Below are 22489 nucleotides of genomic sequence, written 5' to 3'. Positions count from 1 at the left end.
TTTACTGTGAAGAGAGTCCAAGTTTGTCTTACTGTCAGATAACTACGACATGCATCAAAACGTTCACATTCTTTATGTTTCTCGCATCTTCATTTTCAAAATGGTGTACCTCAGTTTGTGTTAACAATAAACTCTAAATGAAATATTTTAATTCATATACCTGAATGTGTATAATTTTTAAAGAAAATTATTATACTACATATAGTGGAACCTGCATTTAATGTTCCTCACAGAGTTTTCCTTTATTCAACATTAGAAGTCCCAAGTCAAAGATAATGCCACTTGCCACTTGTTAAATTCAGCTGAAATATTCACTTTTGCTTGGTTGTATTAGTCACACCTCTTCCAGAAAATAAAGAAATTATGTGGTTAGACTTCAACATGTCAGCAATAATCTTAGCCAATTAAAGAGCACCATACAGCATTTCCATTTAAACTTTTAAAATGCTAGGGCCCCAATACAATGAATACTTCTTCCCTTATTTCCAGATATATAAATTTGCTAAACAGTATTTTATTATTCATTACTTGGTACTATAACAGTGATCAGGCATTATTTAAGGTGACTTAAAATGTTTTCACATTTTACTCCTAATTGACAGTGGGTGAAAAAGATGCACACAGAATCGCATTTTTTCCCCACATTTTTTGGATGGAAACCATGACAGACATATAAATGGTTCCTAGAACTAAATACTTGTATGTCATATTTTGATGTGGAATACCAACCTGTAGGGTGGAATGTCAACCCAACTAACACTGATAATAAATAAAAACTTCTAAATTTGAGCTCTTGAGATACATATGCAAAAAAACTGAATTAAGAGAAGAAAAATGGATAGAATAACATTTAATGCTTTCATGGGTATTTTCTGATCTTCACCATATACACCAGATATATTCGTAAAATAACTATGAGTTACATGATCATGAGCAATAATCTGAGTGCAAACGGTTACATTTATTTCAATTCCAATAATGGGGGAGGGGGGCCTGAGTATTTCGTGAAAACCAAAACGGGGGTAGTGTATCAAAAAGTCTTGGAACAACTGATCTAAAACCAATTAAATATATAATATGCCACACTGCAATTGATTGCTGGTTGAGAAGTAATCTTTTCAGCACGTGTGAAGTTGTAACAATGTACCTATTCTGCAACCAATCAACGAAGTGGAACAAATTCAATCATAAATTTAAATGAACCAGTAAGCTTTCCTACCACATCAAACCAACAACAATGGAGTTTGTTTATGAACAGGCCACCAAAGATAAATATCACAAACACAGAAAACAACATATCATATGAATTTCATGCGAAGAATGAAATGTACTGATACGTTCTCATTACTTTCTGTGTAACTTATAACACAATGCAGAAAATAGGACAGGAAGGCTAGAGCTAAAGTTTCTCAAACTGTCTGGTAATACAACACCACTTACACAATCAGAAGCATTCACAGACAGAAACTGAGCAGTCAACAGGCACATTTTCATGGGAATGTCCATATTAAGGTACAATTCAGATCTTCAGTTACTATATGCATGTTTCTACATTAACCCTTCAGCGTGGTTTGCCATACATGGTATACTGGTATTTAAATGGTCCTACCTGCGGTTTGCCATACACCGTACGCCAAGCTGTGAGTTTAATTTCGAAGGCCCATAAATATGGAATGAACCATGCCAGCATGACGACGATTGCACCGGGCTGTTGTGAAAATAATGAGCTCTCTGTTTGTGTAAACATAATATTCAATTTCCTGCAGCTCTGCCAGTCAGTCTAAATAGAACGCTGACCTCACAGTTACGATGGCCGAGTGACTATGATATCAACAACATACCACAAAGATGATATGCGTGTGGTTGTGAATAAAGCAAACAAACAAGAAACAAAGCCGTGGTTGTTTGTGATTCAACAGAAACATGCTAGGAGTGGATCTGACAGATCAAATGCTACAGCCGTACTTGCTTGAATGAAAGAAGAGTACTAAGTGGTATCAGAAGTTATTCGATGTAGCAATACATAACGCAATGGTTATATATCGGTGTCTCCCGAATAAGAAAAACATGGGCACGCTAAAGTTCAGACTTTCACTAGCACCAGGCCTTGTGGAAAACCACGGTTCTGGTTTTCCTCATCCTGTATACGGCTGTCCATCAGTTAAGCCGCCGCCTTAAAGATTCACAGAATGACATTCCCTGGAGCGTATTCCAGCCAAAGGGAAAAAGCAAAGCCTCAAAAAAGATAAGTGGCGTGCGCAAAACATGGTAAAAGGAAAGAGTTTATTTTTGGTGTAGTGAATGTGAGGCAGGGTTGTGTTTAGATGGATGTTTCCAGAAATACCATAGGAAACTCAATTTCTAATCCATTTGCTTCCATCGCTCAGATACAGGGCGCTCATATTATAAGGTAAGATTATAAAACCATCTTTTAAGATGATTTCAATGAAAAATTCATAATTATACCTCATATAGTTCAAAAGTTATGATACATAATATAATTTAGACCAAAATTTAAATGGGCAATTAAAAAATACTACCGCAGGAGGCCCCACAACAGCAATATTTAAATGCCTGCGCTGAAGGGTTAAGCAGACATACCAAATTTAGTGTGTTTGATAACCTGGGAAACTTTACCTCTACATTCTGCAAGTTTGTCTCACAAATTTCAGGTTTGGGATACCAGATGACAATATTTAGATTCTCAATTAGGTTAAAGAAATTTGTGAACTTTACTCACATATGAGTAAATCCAGAAAACAAATACTGTTAAAAGTAAAGTTGTCCTTCTGCTTAAGTAATTAAGCACTACACCATGAAGGCATATGGGGAAGTGGATGTATAGATCCACATTTTCTTGACCTCAGCACTAGCTGGAGGCCAGTGGTCAGCTTCATGTCCTGGCCACTTTGCCCCTGGGAAAAGAATCTCTGGTACCCATTGGACAGAAGGTTGGGTGAACCCGAGAGCCGGTCTGGGTGATGCAGAGAAGAGAAAATTCTTGACTCTACTGGACTCGAACTCCAACCCCCTTGTTGTCCAGCCTGTAGCCAGTCGCTATACTGACTACACTATTGCTGCTCCCTACAAATACTGTTAAAATATTAGGAAATTAAATTTTATTAAAAAAAAAACAGGGATTAAAAACATAATTAATTTTAGTTACTCATATTGCTGATGAGCCTGATTATGAAGACACAATTCATAATGAAGATACCACACAAATTACAGCTATATTAAAACAATGACTTTCATTGTGCCAACTAGCATTACACACATGCCAAATTAAATTCCAATTTAGGATATTATTTTCGTTTTCTTGGGTATTAGTTATTTTCATTGCAATATCAACTGGAGAGATTGTGACATATCAAATAAGATATGGCAAATGATTATGAATAATAAATACAACAGGATAGGGAAATGGTATCCTCAGCCAGAATAACAGGTCCATGTTTGGGATTTGAATCACATAAAACTTCATGGCTGTGCCATTTTGCTAAGTCTTAATTTGTGCACACACATTTTTTTCTAAATAATTCAGTAATGCCTTACTTTTATTGTATGAAATACAGAGGTTCTGCACAATGAAGAGGGTTACAATCAACCAAACATTTTGAGAAACTTTAAGGCTAAACACAGTACTATATTAATTCTCCAATAAATTACAATTACTAAAGCCATTTCAGCACATATGGAATTTTATCTCTGTGAACAAAAGCTAAATAAATCTTATACATTACATATTACCTGCTGACTTATTTAATAGGTAACTCTTAAACAGTATCAATAAAGAGAACAGTATATTTGCAGAATAAAATATAGATTTTCTTCAAAGATATTCAGTACATAATGCTACTGATACTCAAATGATATTTCACAGAAGAGCTTGCAGCTCTTTTACTATGTGCCTCAGCTACTAAGTAGAGATATAAATGAATTGGCTTCATATACAGTTCTATCATCAGTTAATATAAACTTTCAGAGTACACTTTCCATACCAAACAATCTGGTTTTCACCTTAGAAACACAAGTGTATCAGGACTCACCAAAAATACACATACACACACACTTTGTACATTTTCAATACATATCAAATTGCACTGGCACACTCGGAAAACTAGAGGACCGAAGAAAAATAACAATAAAAAGTAAGTTTTATTGTCTGTGCCTTAATATTAAGCAGAAGAAATTATTTCTGCATAAATCAGAAGAAAAGAAGCTGAAAATAGCCTCCATAAATTCAATTAATTGTAGCCTCCTAATGGTGCTCTCTCCTAATGCACTGCAACATACTATGACATATGAATTAGAAAAACAAAACAAAAAAATAAAAGAAGCTGAATCTTGAAAACAAATAACATCAATCTTAGTTCCAACATTTTAAAATGTACAGGTTTTTTTTAATTCTTTTCAGAATATTCTTACCATGTTCATGATACTGTTGAAACAGCAATATTTCTGATTAAGCATCAATTTATTCGTCTGTGGCTTGCAATTTTAAAGTACTTCCATTAAAGTATACATCACACGTGATGAATGTGATAATATAATAAACAAGTCCACATAAACAATGATGGTGGCACAATAATTAACAGTGTTAAAATTGTATAACAAAAGCATCAGTTCAGAATATTCTAAGCAGTAGTATTATGGAACACAAAATTAATGAACAATACTGTTATAAACTTACTGCATTAAATCAATCTTTATCAATGTCTGTTCAAAATACAGTAAACTCAAAGAGCCTGTGCTTTGCTGAATACACAGTGCAGCTTGTAAAATTTTTCTCTCAAAACAAAGCAACAATATACAGGCTGTACATAAATACATGTTACAACACTCTGTGGTAGATAGATGGGTTCAATCTGATATTTTGTTAATACAACCATGTCAAGAAACACTTCCTTCCTGCACTAAGGGTCACAAAAGTTTCTGAGAGGAAGCATAAGTTTTAGGGGATGTTATCGTTGTTTTACATCATAAAAGTTGTTCAAAATGGCTGCTGCCAACTGCATATTCTGCACTGCCTGGCCATGTTATGTTGAACTCACATGATCACATTGAACCCATCTATCTACCACAGAGAGTTGTAACGTATGTTTATTTACACCTTGTATAGAAGAGCTGAATTAAATAATTCATATATCTTTAAAAATCTTGCAAAATACGAACCAAAACATAAGAAGCAATTTAAACTTGTCAATTTTTGGGTACTAAAGTGAAAGAAATCATTCATACACAGATCAGACAGAATGGGCCTTTCCACTTATCATAGATGTACCAAAATAAGCTCTTCTTTCATCCTTCTCAATGTAAAGAACTGAACTTGCACCCACAGCAATTCAATACGGACTTCCTACTACAGTTAACTTCTGATTTTGTCTTGCAATATTCACATTGTAACAGTATTATTTTACCTACCTTACGTATCACAAATTGTTGATTTTACACCTTCCTGGGTGAAGGCACAGTTCACTGTCATAACAGCAGATGTCTCCGTCCTTTAATTCTGTTCACCAAATTGCAGATCTTGAGAGCAGGACCCAGTTTTAGGCCCATGTATTTCATCATCATGTCCGAGTTAAGTAAAAGCAAAGCTTTACCATCAATCTCCTGCAAGAACAATCATAATAAGATTGTTAACTTTGCCAACAAACATTATCATCATATCTGACCATCAATCTCCTTCAGATATAATCAACAGATAGTTGTCAGATCTACCTATATCCACCGCTGTTACTTCTGCTACTGATGGCTTAGACAGGAGCCTCATGATGATTCTTATATTAATTAAAGATATTAATTCAATAAAAAGCTTATATACATATAATTTTAAATTAAGAGACAATTATTTGAAAGCAGATGGTTGTGACCATGATGATACAATGGATGAAAACTGCAAGAAAATTGGGTTTATGTAAGTTTTTCTCAAGCAAGCTGAAGATTTGTGTAACCAGAACATTTCATTCCCCATATATGCTAGATAACATACAGTTTATCATATTTCTTAGCTCAGCTCAACATGGGAAGAAACATGAAAATACTTCCAGACGTTTGTCAGATATGGCATGCTATATACAATTTATTGCTTACTATTAATATTATCCTCCCAGACATGTCCAGGTCTTCCAAAGAATTTAATTTCTTCATAATTAATGATCAAATTTTGGTACATAATTTCTATCTCTCCTTTGAATGCTACATGTACTGCCCATCTTATTCTCCTTGATTTTATCATCCTAATAATAATCTGGTGATGAGCATGCAAATCATGAATATAAGATCTAAATGAATGTGGTGATGGTACATTAGTACAAATATTATGTTTCTGGACATCATCTATCATCCTGTCTTTATCTAAAAAGACGTCCTGTTTATTTATCAAAACACAACGTTTTGGAGACTGGATTCTGACCCCGCCTTCAGGTAAAATCTACTCAGTTGGGCCCAATTGTTACAGCTAGTCACTATCTCTGGACTTGGGATGGTGTTTTTAGATAAAGACAGGACAATGGATAATGTCCAGAAACATATTTGTACAAATTATGAACCTGATCATTATGAAGTTTTCTTCATCCTCCTGTTGCTTCATCATAGATCCAAATATTCTCTTCAGTACTTTGTTCTGAAACACCATCCATTTATTCAAATGAAAAGAACACAACTGAGAAGCGACATTCTGTGAGCGAGAAACAAATACTAATGGCATGACCATTGTTTAATCAAGAAATTGAAAACAGACCTGAAAACCTAGAAGTTTTGGGACACTCACGAAAAGTTCCTGAAGCATCTCGTAAACTATCAGAGCCATTTTTCTACACACCAAGTGTAGAAAACTGAACAAGGAAAACTAAAATGTTACCTCAATATATTAATGGAACTGAGGAAGGTTTCAAAATATATTTCATTCTTATCTGTTGAACTTACATGTTTTCTGAAGAGATCTGCATGGACCCCCAGTGCAGGATCAATGAAGGCAATATGTTGAATAACATCCTCAATTGACCATTCAGATGGATCTGCTGGTGTCTTTGGAGGAGCTTCAGAGTGTGTCGTGGATGTTGCGGCCTCCAATTCAGCTAAAATTAAATAAATTATTGAACTAATCAGTTCACACGATTAGTATACTATATTAGCAAACGTACTGAAGAAAAGCAGTGGCACACACACAGAGAGCCTGCACAAAAATAACACACGAGCTGTGCTGAAAGCAAGAGGTAGCCGCTGCAGCACATATAAGCATAGAGCAGGTATCTCTGTGATTTTTTATTTTAAATTTAAAATTTAAATTTTAAATATTAAAGCTAAACTGAGAATTTAAAATTTTAAACCAACTGACAAGTCAATATTAATAAAGATTTTAAACATAATTGACAAAACCGACAAGGGGAGTTCTGGAATATCGGGTGCCAATTGACGACAGAGCAATGAACAATTGGAAATCTGGAGTTCAAATGTTAATATTGAGTGCAGTGTGACAGCTACATGAAGTAAAATACACCTGATGATGGCTGGTTGCGGCCAAACCATGTAGTGTGAAAGAAGGGGGACAAGAACTACAAGAAAGTGTTGCATTTACGACGGAGTTTGTATCATACATATATCACATGATTAGACTAGTTCTACATACACTCCTTCATGATTCACACTTCTGCCATAAAATATATAGTAAGTGCAGATTATAAGATACTGAACGCTATGTCACCTATCCAGAGAAAGATGTTTCTTGTCTGATGATGTTAATACAAGATCAAAAGTCACCAGTAACTAATAACACTCAATTAACATAATTATTGTTAACATTCAACATAATCTCTCAAGGACTTCACCCATACAGAACCACAGACAAAATTACAGTTCTGTATCTGATTTTCTTGGACCTTCCTAATGACATATTCTAAAGCAACGTATAAAATCAGTGGCAATAAAGCATCTCTGTGTTTTAGATCATTATGGATAGGAAAATTATCAGACAAACGTCTACCTAAATGGACTCTGCTATACCTTCTGTTTAAACACATTTTAATCAGCCTAACTAGTTTCATGGGTATCCCAAACTCTATCAAAATATTGTACAATACTTCCCTCCTAATCGAATCATAGGATTTCTTGAGCTCTACAAATAGCTGATGTACTGTCTCATTGTACTCACATTTTTTCCCCAATATCTGACGAATGCAAAAGATCTGATCTGTAGTTGATGTGGCATGTCAAAACCCACACTGATGATCTCCAATAATTTAGTCTATGTGCGGGCTTAACATTAAGAGAAAAATATTGGATAAAATTTTGTATGATGTTGATAGCAGTGATATCCCACGATAATTACTGCAGTCAGTTTCATCACCCATCTTGTGAACTGGTATAATAATAGAATCCTTTCACTGATCAGGCAATTTTTCCCTATTCCAAATAGCATTACTTAGCTTATGGCTCTTAGAACATAATATTTCACCTTCTGCTTGAATCAGTTCTGCCAAAATTTGATCACTACCTGGCGAACCTTTTCAATTTTGCAATAGCAATTTCAACCTCAAAAGAGCTAGATCAGATACTAATGGCTCAGCTGTATGTATTTGTATCTGCCTACATCACTGACTTTATGTACATTCAATAACTGAGAGTAGTTCTTCCACCTATTCAAAATGTTGTGGGAATCTGGAAGTAGATCACCATTCTCATCCTTCCCTAATACTTCTAAATTGGTAACCCCTCTTGAATTCATCTGTTCCTCTATACAGTTCTCTAACGTGCTTGTTCTTACTGTTTGTTGCAAGATCTTTAATTGTATTTCAGATAATCCTGCTTTTTTTTTTTTTTTTTTTTCTGAAATGTCTGCAGGCTACACATCTTATATTGTTCAGATTATCCCCATTTATTTTGCTTGGATCCAAAACCACCACAATGTGGTTTGTTTCCTTTATCTAATAATTCTGAGCATCCTTTGTTAAACCATGGCTTATGCTTCTTAAATTCATAATAACAAACTTGTCTTTCTCCACAGTACATAATTTGTTAACATTCAGTCATCTGCTAATAAAAGAAATCTTTTCACAAACAATATGAATATTACTAATTGCAATCATGGTTATCTGCAACTAGCCTGAAATCACATGGTGCAAGTAGTTTCTTCATTTATTCAATGGTATTAGCAAATTACTGTGGTATGCTCTCAGTTTAATTTCAAAACTTGTGACCTTAAATTGCATACAAATGGAGAATACTAGGTCCACTAAGTCCATGGGAACTAAAAAATAAAGCCGCAAAACAAAACACATTCACTGCTGTCAATTAAAAAAAATATCAATCATTCACATGCATAAGGACTCAATTATGCAACAGCTGTCTCATATGAGGATGAATGTATCGACTGACCACCTTAAAAATGTTAATAGCGTCCCATATGCCTCCTAGACTGATAATGTCTGCTTTTCTCAGTTATCTATTACACTTTGCTCAAAATAAATTATACCACCATCATGTAAAATCACATAATATAAAACTTGATACAGTTGTAAATGTTGAAAAATCCAACCTGGCACTGATTTTCTAGGCTGTTTTGCCACGGGGGCTGTGGTTGATGGGAGTGAAGGTGAAGGTGTAGGTGCTGTTGTAGTAATAGGGCCTGGACCCAGCCGTGAATTTGAGTCTGAACTCTCAGAGGACCATCTGCGCTTCATGGCTCCACTGTTATCTGTCATCGAACCTCCACCACCACTAACTTCACAATCCTCTGTAACACAACAACAGCAGAATATATCTAAGATGTTATACACAACTGTAATTGTTACTGCATAGGAATGAAATTATTACATTCCGAATTTAATATTTACAAACTTAACATGAATGAGCCCCAACAAAATAGAAGCTTAATTATAACTGAAACTGTTGAAACTACAGGCATCTTGAGACTATGACTCTGTACCCAACAGACAAGTCTACCACTTCTTCATGTATGGCTAACACTACCACCTGTGGCTGATAAGGAGAAAGAGGATTTAAATGCGACTGCACATTGAATATTTAATGTGTACTCTGAAATGCATATCAGGGAACTGCATTAACCCACTATGCTTTGTAATGTAACAGTAAACCTGTCCTTAACAAATGACATGTCACAGAAGTCATTTCTAAGACCTGGGAGCGGATTTTTCATTGTGTCCGTCTGTGCGAAGTTTAGCTACAAGACACAAAAGAATAAACAAACGTGGCATTATGAAATAGTACTGCATTTCTCTAACAACTGTTTCCACATTTTGTAAGGATACATCAGAGTAAACAGCAAAATTACTATGGCCTTGCACTAGACAAGAAAATATCTCTATGGATGTAATTTCAAAAATGTAAAGAGAGCAGTGTGCGTGGGGAGGGGGCTGGTGCATGCTTTTTTCTCTGCTTTACAATACTTGTTATGTCCAATTCTCATTATAACAGATCAGTTACTACTGATGAAACACAATCAGTCCTCCCAGCCTGTACTGGGCAATTACTTAATTGTGAAATGGCACGACTAACAATCCCAGTAACAGAGAGGAAGTATTCACTTAATTATATTTTCTCATCTTTTCCCACAAACTAAAGAACCTGACATCCTCCACCGTTACACAAATGTTAACTCTCAATGAGTAAACTCCTAACATACAGAAAATGTAGATCATTAATACACTGTAGGTCAATATTTCTCACTACACTTAACATTTACAGTGGTACTTACAGCCTTGCTTTAAATGAACCTTGCTCAGTAGAACACTGGAAAAGCTACGAATATTCCTTCGTTTGTCAACAAAATCCCTACCATACAGCCTGTAACAAAACTTCTTAGCATCCATAAAATACTCAAAACGAAGTTCAGAAGCTGCTTTTGAATTCTGCAGCAGACCTCACCCTTTTTACTGGCAACAGGTTGTAATCCTTGTTTTGAGCACTTTGAACAGGCACCAACCATGTGCTGACTTGTGTAGAAGTTTTCACAGCACATCAATTCTTCAAACAAAATCTCTAGGAAATTCCATAATTCAGCCACCTTTTCTATCACAGGGAGCCTCACATGTACAGTTTTACTGTCAAATGATGCTGGAATGGAAAACAATACAATGTTAAATAAACATTTTATCCAGTGGAAAATGTATTTTAGCATCCTGTTGCACTGATTCATATTCATAATGTGTATGTACTAACAGTCTTCAAGTGCATACAATCCCATTTACCACTTCTACGAGGGTCGATCAATAAGTACCCATGTTAAGAATAAAGACACAAGTTTTTCACAATTTCTTTTTTTCAACGTAATCTCCTTTGAGGTCAATACACTTTTCCCAACGTTTTTGCCATTTCTTTAACCCCTTCAAAAAATACGATTTGTCAAACTCTTCAAAATACGCTTCTGTCTCGGCGATAACCTCCTCGTTTGAGCTGATTTTTTTTCCCCCCGAGCCATGTTTTCATGTTGGGTAACAGAAAAAAGTCGCAGGGAGCCAGATCGGGCGAGTACGGTGGGTGCGGAGGCAATTTGTAGCGCAGTTCATGCAATTTGGCTACGACAATTCCGGATGAATGTGCTGGTGCGTTATCGTGGTGAAACAGCACTTTTTTCTTAGACAAATGGGGCCGTGTCTCCTTCAATTTCTTATCAAATCGGTCCAATAATTCACTGTAGTACTGCCCCGTGATCGTTCTTCCTTTCTGCAAGAAGTCCATGAGGATTATTCCCTTTGAATCCCAAAAAATCGTGACCATGACCTTTCTGGCCGATGGGACCGTCTTTGCCTTCTTTGGAGCAGATTCACCCGGAAGAATCCATTGTTTTGACTGTCGCTTGGTCTCTGGCGTATAATAATGTATCCAGGTTTCATCAACGGTGACGACTCGACGCAAAAATTCCTGTGAATTTCGCTTAAAGAGGTCCAAACACTGCTTCAACATTGGCAGCCGTATCCACTTGTTGTCCACCGTGAGCAATCGCGGCACCCATTGGGCCGAAACCTTTCTCATACTTAAGTTATCATGTAAAATATTGATTGCTGTTCCGTACAACACACCTACGGCCTCTGCTACGTCACGCACTTTAGTCTGCCGATCGGCGAGAATCATGTCGTGGACCTTTTCAACAATTTCCTTGGTAACGACGTCTGCCGGGCGGCCTGGCCGCTCCTCATCAAAAACAGATGTATGACCACTTTTAAATTTGTTGAACCAATACCTCACGGTTGTCACAGATGGTGAAGGGTCCCCATAGACGGCATCCAACTTCGCTTTTATTTCTTCGCATGTTTTTCCATCCAAAAATAAAAAGCGAATTACGGATCGATATTGCACTTTTTCCATTGTATCGAGAAAGACGAAACACGTCTGATGCAACTGGCTGCCAAATAAAAACTAACCTGTGAATCAGTCTGAAATTTAGTATGGTGTCGTTTGACAGACGGCAGTACACGACGGTAATGCCAGCTTCCCTCAGCAACGCCACCTGTCTTCAAACACGGGTACTTATTGATCGACCCTCATACACTATCTGTTTCGGCAGTATGCTGCCATCAACACATCCAACGATACAACGCACGCAGCCACAAGAGTACAACACATCATAAGACATAATATACACACAACATTAGAAACATATGAATGACCCCCATGTGGATGATTAATAATACACACGAATTTAAAATGTGACATATGAGATAATAGGTTTAAATAAGTTTTAAATACATAAACTTTATTATTATATAAGGACGTATACAAATTTAATATTATTTGTAAATGGACATGTAAAGGCAAGCAGTGAAATGGTTGACGGATCAATACACCTGAAGATGGCAGCATACTGCCAAAACATGTAGTGTAGAAGTGGTAAATGGGATTGTATGCACTTGAAGACTGTTAATACATACTGTCACATGTTAGGTGTATAATGCGACAAATAACTTCACGCCGTATTGGATATAGCGAATTTTATTGCACACTCGCTCTTACAATCACACAAATTACAGATTCACAACTACTGCTATCTGCAGTATTACAATTACTTGGCCTGCGAATGCTAGGCTACAACTGACTGGTTGACTGACTCCCTGGCTAACTCGTAACTCTCCACTGGCTAGATTCCAACTCTCTTCGGCGGCTGCTACACTTTAACTGACTTTGTAGGCAGTGTAGTTCTCTTATAAACTCTCAGCCAGACAACGGGAAATGCCTCGCTTCCTTGTTGCCTAGTCTCCGTGTTTGCCGATAGCCTAGCAATGCTGCTGGGAGTTGTTTACGGCTACGTAGCAATTGCAGCATCCCGTGTTACGTAATGGGTACCGCTGATTACTCGCTTTGCATAGCGACCAGCATGCTTGGATTCGGCTCACTTTGGCTCCGCTCGGCGTGTCACCGCCAGCGGGGGTGTGTGTGTGTGTCATTCATAGTGCAGCACGTCACAATACACATTATGAAAATGTAAAAACTGCTTGCAGTACTACAGTTGGCTAAAATAATGGCATTACATATTACTACATATTTGACAAACCTTTATGAAGGTAATTTTAACTAGTACATTTCTCACAGTACAGAATATCATCTCAACATTATTACTTTTCCAGATAAAATTCTTTGGCACACATCTCCGGCTGAAACAGTTTCTAATTCAAATCTCTTAACTGTTTCTTAAACATATTTTCTATCATTTTCATTTTTACATTTTAAGCTCTAAGCCTTCACAGGGCACTACAGCAAAATTAAGAAACAGGATTATATGTACACTTATTTTCTCTCGCCAGAATAACTCCTAATGGAAAATACATAAACAAAAGATCTTTGTCAAAACTGATAACAATTATCTTTACAACTTGCCTAGGAATACCAATTAACTCTACTAGATATACTAGAAATAATTATGCATAGCACTGTTGCAACCCACTCACCTGTAATAACAACTCTTCCTTCTCCTTGTCTCAGTAATCCAAATATCTGCTTTTGATCCAGTGCAGCATCAACAAGTGACTGTACACTCTCTCTCAGTACTCGGCTGATACTTTTCCCATTGAAAACCACTGGAAGATCAGCAACCTTCCGTGGATCAAGGTACGGACCACAGGTACAGCCATGGTTTACAAATACACATACTGCAATCAGGAGTTAAATTTTATTTGTACATTTTTCACGCAGACATAATAGCTGTTCAAGTTTTAGTAACCACCATGCTTGCAGTTTAAGACAAAGTACCTGGAATCTCATTTGTTCATGTATGTATGTTTATTATTATTATTATTATTATCCAATTAATTATATTGTTAATGAATCAAAATATTAATCAAAACCTAAAAAATAAAATTTACCCATAGAAAACGTTTACATAAAAAAATAAAAATACTGAACACAAAAAACAAATTCTCCAACTCAGACAATCATATTGTAACGTCATCCATAGCTCAGCATGTCACAATATCATAAAATATAAGTTGCCTGTGGATGGCTGAGGAGGGCCAAAAAATGCAGCAATTTTAATTTCAATTTATAATTTTCAACTTTTATTTTTAGGTAAAGGGGTAATCGTAAATAAAGTTAAATTTAGGACGAAAGTGAATGTGTGTAAGTGATACATTAATGCAACAGGATGCTTAAATACAGTATTATCTGACAATGAAGTAATGACTTATTTTCTGAAGACTACTATTTTCTCTGATGTGACACTGCAAAGCCGGAAAGACATTCGCTGACATTTCAGAAAATGATGGAATCACTTTCAGGGTTGAAAAGGCAGCCAAGCAACAAACAAGACAAACTCACATGTTTCGGCATCACTGTGCCATCTTCAGGTGTGTTATTTACATCAAGCAACTGCATTGCTCGCCATCATGTGTCATTTATAAAATTATCTAAAATGCACTCTCTTCACTAACTATAATAAAATTTATATATATATCAAAATTTGTTAATGTCCATCATCTTACACGTCTTAACTCAAACTCGCGTACTACATCCTTCTTCCACTATGGGAATCGTTCTTCTTATGTTTTGTGTATACTGTGTCTTGTGATGTGTCCTTTTTTGGCTGCGAGTGTTGTACAATGCTGGGATCAACATTTTTAATAACCTGCCATCTGATCTCAAAGGTCTTATGGATGAAAAGGCACACTTTAAAATAGCACTGAAACGATACTTAAATGCACATTCATTCTACTCTGTTGATGAATACCTACTGTCTAGAAAATAACATATGTATCTTTAAATAGCCTTGTGTGTAGTCATTGTATATTCTTGGTTCCTCTTGTATGAGAACTCCATTGGGTCTGTACATATGTTTTGTATTTATATAACATATTCCACATCCTACAGTCATTTCGACTAACTTTGGATCCAAGGAATGCAATGCAATGCAATGTAATGTAATGTAATGCAATGTAATGTAATAAAACTGTAGTCTTACAGGCAGACAACACAGATTAATGTTGACAAACCTGCTGCTTGTTTTTGCATTGTGGATGTGTCCGGTTCAGTCACAGTGATGCCTGCTGTACCACCATTTGTTGAACTTGCCTCACTAGCTGCAGCTGTCCCAGCACTTCTTGGTGACAACTGTTGTGGTTCCATGCTGCCGGGAGTGCCACCCACCCCAGCCAGAGGAGGTGGAATATTGCACACTCTTGCTTTGTACCGGCTAGCACCATGTGCAGCTACCGCAATAAATTGTATTGTATTCCCAGAATACAAAGATTAACTTACAGACACTACATACTGACATACATTTTATAATTCGTATTGCTGGTGTTAAACACAGTTGTAATGGGGACTGATATGAGGAGGAGAAATGGATGATTTCCAAAAGTAAATGGTGCCACATGAACATACAAATGAACTGCACTCCCACCCCCCCCACCCCCCAAGAAAAAGAACTAGAATAATGTGAAGCAGAATGGTGATTTTAAAAGTGACAAAACTTCAATAGCAATTTTTATGGACAATAAAAAGTTTAGATTTTCTGTCACAGAATCGGTGTGACCTATATACATATAAGTACTAACACAAAAATGGTACAAAATTTCTAAATCTAATCATACGCATGATATCAAACAAAAAGCAATGTTTATTGTATTGCCTGAACTCTGTACATACTCTTTTGCCCAGGAGGCTGCAAGGGATGTCCACTCTTAGCACACCATCCAACAGGAAAGATATCTCGAGAGTCAAACCGACACCAATAATCAAAGGCTCCTCGCCATCCATCAAATGTCACATGAATCATTTCGCCCTTAACAGCTCCTGAAAATTATATGCCAGTATTAATATCCCTTATAATATAACTGAAATACAATTATATCAATGTCTTAAGTTTGCCTTCCATTCACATTATGACACTGAATTATTTACACTTTATAAATAAAACACATTCAAATAAGAAGTATCACTATTCACAAGAAAATTTTTTAAATATATTAAAAAATAAGAAATTGAATGAGCCAGTGTAAAAGGTAATTTGCATTATCCTACAGGTCTTTTAACTTACCGACAGTAGCAGCACAGATTAACTGTGGATTTTTTTTATCTACTGCTTCAAGCTTCATCCCTACTTGAAACAAGTTAGTTTTTGGTGTAGGGGGTTCCTTTTTAAATATTTTTGATGGAGCCATTTCTGCACCATTCAGTGTCTTCAAAAGGAACATTGGCCATGAGGATGCATTCATTCGGAACCCTGTTGAATAAACATTTGAATCAGAACTGTGCCAGTCACATGTGCCCTTCCCCAAAATCTAAAAATTTCATCACATAAACTTCTTCATGATGATATTTTCTACAACAGAAAACGACAATATAATAATTACAGCTTATAAAATATCTGTATTAGAGTTATATATTTATATCATATAAAACATCTGCGGCATCCTTGCTACCATTCAGTTCAGTAAGTTCTGTCTTCATATAAAAAGATCATAGTACACACAACTATGATTTCACTTCTTGTTTTGTACAAGGGTTTTAACATTCTCTCTTACCCTCATTAAAAACATAAATTTAGAGCGCAATATTTGAGGTTTTCACGGCTTTGACTATAAAGAATGTCATCTTCTGGGATATGGTGCTATGTAGATCCTGTGTGAACCAACATTTTGGAGGAAGATGGAATGATACGTTCCTTCAAAACATCGGTTCACACAGGATCTACACAGCGCCACATCCCAGAAGATGGCATTCTTCATAAATTTACAGTGCTTACAAAACACGGTGCTGAGGATAATATATGCAACTACAGGATATAAGTAACGCCACAGGAAATTGGAAAAATGCATAATGTGCAGCTTCATAATTTGTACTCCTTACCGAATATTATTATTTGTCTGATAAAGATTTTGTATGCACCAGAGATAATTTATGCATACAAAATCTTCATCAGACAACATGGAAGGAAGTAGTCATTTGCCAGATTTAGGTGCAGATGGGAAAATGATATTAAATTGGGATTATCTTAATGGGAAAACATCATCCTAAGTATCATACATGAGATACTCTTGTCTATTTTGTACAGAATGTTCCAATATAATTTTTTATGAACTTACAAATTTTATGTTGTGGAGTTCCACTAAAATTTGTTGACATATTCCAATTTTTCATTAAAATCATGCAGAAATAATGGACATTTTACATGAAAACCTATATGAATTTCTGAGCACATCACAAGCACAACTTGTGCAATATTCATCACACTAAAAAATGCTTTAAAAACTGTTCAGAAAAATGAAATACATATTTATGCACAATATTCTTCCCAAATTCTTACAGTTTTTAAGATACTTAAACAGGAAATGTTAAACAATGAGTACATTTCTGAACTTGTATATTAGAAAATCAACAATGGTCCTTCAAACACTGGAACAGCTATCTTAAAAGATACTTAAAACATCTGAGCTCATAAGAATGAACACATGACCACAGATGCTAGAATGTCACTATTCCTCCTGCTGAATGCATCTGTATACTTTTAAAGTCTTATTAAAAATAACATCTAAATCACAGTAACATCACTTGTAACTTTTTAATTTACCCAAAGGAGGCTGAAGCATTCCACCATGTTTCTCACAATGGCCAATGGGATGTATTTCATTTGAGTCCACAAGCCTCCAAAAATCATTCTTGTTATCACTTCCATCAAGTCTGAGCCTTAGTCTTGGGCCAAGAATTCCAACAACAGATGCAATACATGTTGAGGTTAGGTTTCTTGGATCTAAGGCCTCTAATTTCATTCCAATCTTGNCATATTATAAGGTAAGGTTATAAAACCACCATTTAAGATCATTTTAGTGAAAGTTTCATCCTTCAAGGCGTACCATTCACTGCTGAAATACTAAACAACCTGCTTCCATGGCCGAGATACAGGGCGCCCATATTATAAGGTAAGGTTATAAAACCACCATTTAAGATCATTTTAGTGAAAGTTTCATGTTCCTATCTCATAGAATTTAAGAACAATGATGAATAAATAATTTTCGAGCAAAATTTAAATGGCCGGCTGAATATATTACCGCAGGAGCCGCGGCCGCGGAATTTAAATGACCACGTCAAAGGGTTAAAAATAACATCTAAATCACAGTAACATCACTTGTAACTTTTTAATTTACCCAAAGGAGGCTGAAGCATTCCACCATGTTTCTCACAATGGCCAATGGGATGTATTTCATTTGAGTCCACAAGCCTCCAAAAATCATTCTTGTTATCACTTCCATCAAGTCTGAGCCTTAGTCTTGGGCCAAGAATTCCAACAACAGATGCAATACATGTTGAGGTTAGGTTTCTTGGATCTAAGGCCTCTAATTTCATTCCAATCTTGAATTCATTTGTTGGAGGAGTTATATGCTGAAAATATTAATAACATTATAATCAATATTTCATCATACCAGAAACAGAAACTCTTGCATGTACATGCATGATAAATTGTCTTAGGAATATAAAATTTTAAATTGAAGGGAAGAGACCACTTGGGAGACCAAGGCACAAATGGGGAATAAAGTAAAATGCATCTTAAAGAAACAGGATATGAGAGTACAAACTGGATTCATCTGACATATGATATGGCCCTAAGGCAAGCTCTTGTGAATGTGGAAATGAACCTTTGGGATCCAAAAAAGGAAGGAAATTCCTCAACTTGCTGAGTAACTAAAAGCTTCTCATGAAATACCCTGCTCCATGGAGTTACTTAATTTAAATAAATACTGAAGCTGACCCTTATCACAATTGGCTTAGCATCATCATGGTCTCTTGCGTTTAAAAAGCAGTACTTGCTACAATTACCAGAAATCAATGTGTTTGTGGTTTATGGTATTTATTTTATCTGCAAAATACTCTTTCATTTAATAAAACACTAATACACAACCACCATTTTATTAATTTTATATCCTGCAAAGCAATTACCTTACCAAACATCACATATTCTTTTTCTTAAATCTATTATAAAAAAAAAAATTACAAGATTCTAAATTAAATCTTTCCATGTCATGTACAAAACAGATCAGTTTGGGTATCTGCACTAAAACTGGTACAGCCAAAGAGATCAGCTCACTGTTAATAAATCAGTAAAATATAATGAACAGATGTCACCAAGTGCGACACACCAATGTTTAGAAAAAAGAATGATATACCATAAGACACAATTCTATTGTTCTTTTGAGGTTCAACTGAGCAAAAATATTATGGATTTTTCTGTGAAACTGAATATATCACCAAGCAGCCTTGGCATTCTTAGCATGTAGTGCTATGGCAGGCAAAGTGACACTAGTGCAGTTCCCACCTTGCAAGCTCGCATTAGTTATGACAGAAATTAAAATGTTCTGTCATGATTTTTGGGTGTGTGACTATAGATGGGGAATGGATTTGTGAATGGATTTATTGACCACTTGTATATACCACTAACAACTACACATGGGCTGCGCCACAGCTCAAGTGGTTAGTCGCTGGCTTCCCACCGCAGCGGTCCGGGTTCGATCCCGGGTCTGGTCAAGTGGGATTTGTGGTGGACAAAGTGGCGCTGGGGCAGTTTCTCTCTCAGTACTTCGGTTTCCCCTGCCAATCTTCATTCCACCAATTGCTCCACAATCACCCTCACCTATCATTTGGGGCTGGTACAATAGGCCAGAAGTGGTTGCAGTACAAGGGACTTAGTCCCACCCCACTAGCAATAAAAAAAAAAGAACTACGCATTACAGATCACTGACACGTACAGATAGTGTCCTCAGTCTATTACAGTCTCCAGTAGCTGTTTCCTGGCAACGGCTTCTACCAAGGGAGATTCTTCAGCTTCCTATGCTCAGGCCATCTGGTCACAGCCACACACACAGAACTCTTGTCAAGTGACAACTCAACAACCAGATTCCCAGGTTGGCAGCCATTTCACACCAACCTCTTAGTCTTCACTTCACAAACTGACTTTCGACTGACAAATGAACTCTCTAACTCACCAACCAGGTACACATCACTTCACTAAGCTGAACTGCTGACAACTCTCTCTCCAGAACTGAAATGACCCTTCTCATAACATTTTGACATAAACCACATAGAAAACATAGTATTCACCATTATAGTCCAACAATACCTCAACCCTTACAGAGAAAGAGGTGTTTGTTCATTCACCTACTGCATAGCAACGGCTGCTGTTTACAGAATCATCACTATTTAGTTACAGGTACACAGGCCACAGTATAAAAGTGGGACTGCATCTAATGGTGTCTTGTTCAAACAAAGTTTCATAAAAACTATCTATTGGTTCAAGACATATGGACATAATTATCTTTCCTTACAAAATAAGGAAGTAATCACAATACTGTTTACCCAGATAGGTGCCAAATAAAATAAAATGAATACTTTCAACATGGACACATTTCAAGGGGAATCTGCTATACCTGCTTGTAGTACTCTGGTGGAGCAGTCACGCTGTTTGTTTCCCTCAAATATACATCCCAGTCAAAAGTTGTATACGAGTCAAACTGCATCACAGAAGCTGGAGAGACTTGAGAAGAGGTTGCACCAAGAGACCGCTGTTCAGTGCTGCCCACTGGAACAATACAGCAAATGTGAAAAAAGAACATACAAATGTATTGGAAAAGACAAACAACAGAATAAGTTTTAACAGGTGATTTAATTACATCAACTTCCTAACATTTCTTAAGATTCTCATGCTTATTTTTCTTCCCTTACATGCATTTAACAATATGATTACACCCAATTCCTAAAATCAAGGCAAAAATATTAAGAGTATTTATTACAAGGAAGGACCAGGAAATGTAAGTACAATATTTATCCAGGTATAGGTCACATTCATTTCATGACAGAAATTTAATACTATCAGTATTCTACATATTTTCATCAATCTATAACTCATCACTAAACTTCAATCACATTCATTTTTAATTTGGCATAGTTCATAGCTCATGGACTTTGATATCAATATCTGAGGATTATGGAAATGCCCCTTTCTCATTCATTGAAATTGTGTGCATATAACCTCCAGCAACACGGGAATATACAGAAGAAAACTGGAATCTTCGCAGGCTATCAGTCATGTCAGTTGGTTAAAAATCACCAGTGTTTCAGGGACCATCTCTGTCCCCATCATCAGGCTGGAATGATGGTAATTTTTAAACAACTAATCATCAGGTACCCTGATGAAAACCACAAATAAACCTCCGTCAGGACAGCTGGTCTCTGGACCACGACTTGAAATCCCAAGACCTTCTGAATGAGAGGCATAGATGACCACAATATTTATTCATGAAAACCAGTATGACCATGTTACAATTCCATAGTAAAGGTAAAGTTGTCCCTGTGCTTAATAAGCACTACGCCATGAAGGCATATGGGGGAGTGGCTGTATATATTCACATTTTCTTGACTTTAGCACTAGCTGGAGGTGAGTGGTCAGCTTCACGTCCTGGACGTTTTACCCCATTGGGAGAAAGAGTGTCTGGTACCACTTGGATAGGAGGTTCGGTGTGCCCCAGAGCCGATCTGGACGACTTGGAGACGAGAATATTCTTGACCCTACTGGGACTTGAACTCTGACCCCTCCGCTGTCCAACCTGTAGCCAGTCGCTATACCAATTACACTACTATGGCTCCTTCCTCAAGTATGTATGGGTCGTAAAATTTCGCTCATTTCAAAAGAAAAATCTGAATATTATATTTAAGCATCCTGTTGCACTCTATACTAATGATATAATGATACAAATTCCGTCCCAAGTGCAAACAATATATTATGTGTCCTTGATCTTGTTCACCCACACTACATGTTTCGGCCACAGACGGCCATCATCAGGTGTATAACACTCACGTCGCTGTCACACTGCACTCAGCCCAAAATTTAACATTTAAAACACTTTCCTTGTTATTATCAACCTCTACTTCGTTGATATCTGTCTGGATGTAGATCACTTTACACACGTTAATTCTGACGTACCTGTAGTAGCACTATAAAATCTTTAGTTCTAATTTTAAAATACTTAAATTTTTTTTTCCCCCCCAAATT

General features: G+C 36.4%; 1 protein-coding gene across 5 annotated transcripts in view; it reads right to left on the bottom strand.

The window, feature by feature from the left end:
• Positions 1-2999: 2999 nt before the first annotated feature.
• LOC111862109 (polycomb protein Scm) overlaps positions 3000-22489 on the bottom strand; it is a 35383-nt gene continuing 15893 nt past the window's right edge. For 2 of the 5 annotated variants that reach the window (XM_023847236.2, XM_033750558.1), the window contains exons 5-14: positions 20868-21019; positions 18594-18828; positions 16487-16672; positions 16096-16242; positions 15441-15656; positions 13905-14105; positions 10888-11076; positions 9539-9736; positions 6931-7082; positions 3507-5616 (exon numbers count right to left, since the gene is read on the bottom strand). In XM_023847236.2, the coding sequence (XP_023703004.1) occupies positions 5482-5616; positions 6931-7082; positions 9539-9736; positions 10888-11076; positions 13905-14105; positions 15441-15656; positions 16096-16242; positions 16487-16672; positions 18594-18828; positions 20868-21019 (1811 nt within the window). In that variant the 3' untranslated portion in view covers positions 3507-5481. Of the gene's footprint in view, positions 3094-3506; positions 5617-6930; positions 7083-9538; positions 9737-10887; positions 11077-13904; positions 14106-15440; positions 15657-16095; positions 16243-16486; positions 16673-18019; positions 18225-18593; positions 18829-20867; positions 21020-22489 lie in introns of those variants that run through there. The other 3 variants (XR_002842368.2, XR_002842367.2, XM_023847237.2) reach the window with 3 other exon arrangements.

The sequence above is a fragment of the Cryptotermes secundus genome, unplaced genomic scaffold (genome assembly GCF_002891405.2).
Source record: "Cryptotermes secundus unplaced genomic scaffold, Csec_1.0 scaffold645, whole genome shotgun sequence".
Classification (NCBI taxonomy): Eukaryota; Metazoa; Arthropoda; class Insecta; order Blattodea; family Kalotermitidae; genus Cryptotermes; species Cryptotermes secundus.
The sequence above is the reverse complement of the archived record's forward strand: the minus strand, read 5'-3'. Positions and strand labels throughout refer to the sequence as shown.